Genomic DNA, 3374 nt, shown 5'->3' with positions numbered 1-3374 from the left:
CATTATTGTCATGTGGAACGTGTGCACGTTTTGATATGAAATGAAAGGTAATTCAATGACCTTTTTAAAAAGAATAAATATGTTTGAGGAATCATCACCCACAAATTAAAAGAAGTAATTGAAAGTTGCACTATAGAAAAAAACCTAGTAGTAGTACCAATTAATAGGGATTAGGGCTCGTATATTTCAAAATTGGAAACCTCCGATTTTTTGGAAATCATCTATGCAACGAACTGTTAAATGCTTGACGTATCGATATTTTTGCATCTCTACCTGTACACAGAAGCCGGTAAAATGCAGCGATATAACTCTTTTTTTCTATTCGTTTTCTGTGCTTTAATAAACACAGATTGTACCGGCTTAGATCGAGATCCAAATGGCTACATTACTTATTGCCCATGCATGGGTAAGGTGAGAAAATATGGCCTATATTTTTAAAAACGCACCACAATTCTTTTAACAGGACGCTTTGGTAACCAGGCAGACCATTTTTTGGGCTCACTGGCATTTGCACATGCAATTAATCGAACCCTAATACTTCCGCCTTGGGTTGAATATCGCAAGGGTGAAATGCGCTCATACCAAGTGCCTTTTGATACTTATTTTGATGTGGTGCCTCTTCACGATTACCACCGCGTCATAACGATGTCTGAATTTATGTCAACGCTAGCCCCCGATGTTTGGCCAACTGAAAAACGTGTGTCCTTTTGTTATATGGAACGGACAAGTTTGGGGCAAGCTAAAAACGCGCCGGGTATTCCGGACTGTCATGCGAAAGACGGTAACCCGTTTGGCCCTTTTTGGGACACCTATGGCATTAACTTTATTGCTTCCGAGTTCTATGGTCCGTTGCACTTTGATGTGCATCACAGTAGCATGGCGACTAAGTGGAAAACCAAATATTCGGCAAATTCTTGGCCTGTCTTGGCGTTTACTGGCGCCCCTGCTAGCTTTCCTGTGCAACTAGAGAATCGAGGCTTGCAAAGGTATTTACAATGGACTCCAAGTTACCTGGACGCAGCTCATAAATTTATACGCGAAAAATTGCCGCGTGGTGCTTTTGTCGGCATTCATCTTCGCAATGGTATCGATTGGGTGCGCGCCTGTGAGCATGTCAAGGATAGTCAACAATTGTTCGCATCCCCACAGTGTCTAGGTTACAAAAACGAACGAGGTATACTGTATCCAGAGCTCTGCATGCAAACGAAAGAAGGGATTGTGCGCCAGCTAAAGCGCACTATAAAGAACATTCGTCAACTGTATCCAAAAAATCAAATCAAATCTATATTTGTAGCATCCGATGCGAACCACATGATTGACGACCTAAATTCTGCACTAAGTCGCATGAATATTACAGCTCATAAGTTACCAGAGAATGATCCATACTTAGATCTAACTATACTCGGGCAGTCAAATCACTTCATTGGCAATTGTATATCGTCATATAGCGCCTTTGTAAAGCGCGAACGAGATTATCGTGGCTTCCCATCATATTTTTGGGCTTATCCCAAAGAAAAAGACCGTCAGAGTACAAAAGTGCACGAGGAGTTGTAGATGTACTTTAATACAAATGATTCACATGATTTCTTATTTAGTTTACACCAAACTGATTAAAGAAAGTGTCCATATACTGAGAATTTTGTAAATTATTTTCGCTTTGCTTGTGCAAAAAGTGATTAGAATTTATTTCTTTCGCTTACATTTTCTAAGATCCAATAACGCAAATTTAATGTATTAGCTTTTGCGAACGCGCCAAATCCATTTGCGCTGATGACACATTCGTCAAGCCCTCGCGCACTGAGGCTAAGTTTTCTTTCCAGGCTTGCAACAAGTCTCGTAATTGTTCCCACTGTGGAGCGCCAAATGTACGATGCATAGTTGACGAAATGTGCACTTTTCGGTTAGCCTGGTCAAGACGGGCACGGACCAATTTGGTCTTTAACACTTCAATAACAAAAGGTTCGACATCATCCTGGGTTATTTGTAATTCCTTTGTCAAATTTTCGAAAGTCATTTCCGGGTTGCTCTCAGCAAGCTGCATAAAAGTCAACAATCTCATTTTCTTCATGTTCTGTTCGTGGTTCAAGCCTTGTGTGTTAACAAACTCCTTGTGATCTTCGTAGAACTGAACATATGATGGTAATTTCTCCGAGACGAAAATTGACAACAAATCGTGAATAAGGTCACCCTCCAGGAAACGCACAGGCTTAAGGGACAGCAAAGGATCTAAGAGAAATGTGTTGGGATCGGCCAAAGCCGTGACAATGCATTTCATTGCATCTTCTCGGGCAACGCATGCATTGTCCGCAGTATAAGTTCCCAGCAGCTCGATCATAACCTTTGAGGACAGTTCCAAATTTGTGTCTTTAGTAACATCGTGAAGCAGGCGATATAGCTTTTGCATCTGCTCACTTGATGGTGGGCAGTTGGCGAACTGCGATTTCAACTGATCGACTCCAGTAAACACTTCCAACACTTGATCACATTGTTTGGCCACTTGCACTAGATGATAGTAGACATGGTAGCGGAGGGGTGAAGCAGTGTCCAAATTGTTGAACAAACGCCATAAGGATTGCAAGCACACTTTGGCAAGTGGTTGGACCGGTGCTTTGGTCATCTTTTCGCAGTAGGCCAAGACAATGTTTTCCCCTCGATCCAAAGGTATCTAATATTCCAAAAATAATGAGATTAATATACATATATACTTAATTGTACAAGTTACTTACTGTTATCATAATTGAAACAATACTATTTAGGATTCCATCTATTTGCGTTGGTTCACCGTCTTTAAAACAAACATCGCATACGCCAATAATTTTGTGCAAATCATCTTCAACTCCTTTATTTGATTTCTCTGACGAGATTTCCGCACCTAATTTTTTAAAATATTTTCGTAACTCTTGCACCTGTTAATGAAAGGTATTAATATTGTAAGCGCCCAAGTTTTTTTTAGCACGAAGCATCACATAACCTCACATATGAATATTACAACTTGGCGTTTTATTAAAGTTCGTATTTTAGACTATTACCTGCTCATCTAGAGATAAATCTATGAAAACTGGATGTGAACTCATTGCCTTGCGTTGGTTTATTTAAATATTTTATTCAGATATACCAAATTATTAGGCACACGTCGAATGAAAGAATTGAGAGATAAGTCAATACGTGTCACTTGTCACAAGTTCTCAAATCGCAATTTTCACATCTTCAATATCAACGATAAATTATCACAAAATATTATATAGGCGTCAAAATATTAACGGTAAATGGCAACGATTATGAAACAGTGGTAAGGAACTAGGGGCATTCTTTGTATACTTTTTTTTTAATTACTTAGAACAATAGTTTCAACCTAGTATTCTGTGGGTAATCCT

At 39.4% G+C, this 3374-nt stretch overlaps 2 protein-coding genes across 2 annotated transcripts; one reads left to right on the top strand and one right to left on the bottom strand.

Annotated features, from left to right (window-relative positions):
• Positions 1 to 273: 273 nt before the first annotated feature.
• LOC115624756 (GDP-fucose protein O-fucosyltransferase 1) lies at positions 274 to 1649 on the top strand. Its single transcript, XM_030519588.1, has 2 exons — positions 274 to 406; positions 464 to 1649. Exons 1-2 carry the CDS (start codon positions 295 to 297, stop codon positions 1552 to 1554), a joined length of 1203 nt encoding a protein of 400 aa, XP_030375448.1. The 5' UTR covers positions 274 to 294; the 3' UTR covers positions 1555 to 1649.
• Positions 1638 to 3167, bottom strand: LOC115624757 (eukaryotic translation initiation factor 3 subunit M). The gene is made up of 3 exons (XM_030519589.1): positions 3030 to 3167; positions 2727 to 2906; positions 1638 to 2665 (listed from the first exon to the last, which is right to left on the bottom strand). Exons 1-3 carry the CDS (start codon positions 3072 to 3074, stop codon positions 1727 to 1729), a joined length of 1164 nt encoding a protein of 387 aa, XP_030375449.1. The 5' UTR covers positions 3075 to 3167; the 3' UTR covers positions 1638 to 1726.
• Between the last annotated feature and the right edge of the window lie 207 nt (positions 3168 to 3374).

This window comes from Scaptodrosophila lebanonensis, unplaced genomic scaffold (genome assembly GCF_003285725.1).
Source record: "Scaptodrosophila lebanonensis strain 11010-0011.00,11010-0021.00 unplaced genomic scaffold, SlebRS2 tig00000061-arrow-pilon, whole genome shotgun sequence".
In the NCBI taxonomy this organism is placed as follows: Eukaryota; Metazoa; Arthropoda; class Insecta; order Diptera; family Drosophilidae; genus Scaptodrosophila; species Scaptodrosophila lebanonensis.
Note: the sequence above shows the minus strand (reverse complement) of the source record. Positions and strands in the feature narration are given on the sequence as shown.

What these genes read in the sequence shown, in the direction of transcription:
- LOC115624757 (XM_030519589.1), bottom strand. Translation starts at nt 3,074, where the DNA reads ATGAGTTCACATCCAGTTTTCATAGATTTATCTCTAGATGAGCAG. An exon ending in ATTTATCTCTAGATGAGCAG is followed by an intron (nt 2,907 to 3,029) that starts GTAATAGTCTAA and finishes TTTCATTAACAG; the next exon opens with GTGCAAGAGTTACGAAAATA. An exon ending in TTGTTTCAATTATGATAACA is followed by an intron (nt 2,666 to 2,726) that starts GTAAGTAACTTG and finishes TTGGAATATTAG; the next exon opens with ATACCTTTGGATCGAGGGGA.
- LOC115624756 (XM_030519588.1), top strand. Translation starts at nt 295, where the DNA reads ATGCAGCGATATAACTCTTTTTTTCTATTCGTTTTCTGTGCTTTAATA. An exon ending in TACTTATTGCCCATGCATGG is followed by an intron (nt 407 to 463) that starts GTAAGGTGAGAA and finishes TTCTTTTAACAG; the next exon opens with GACGCTTTGGTAACCAGGCA.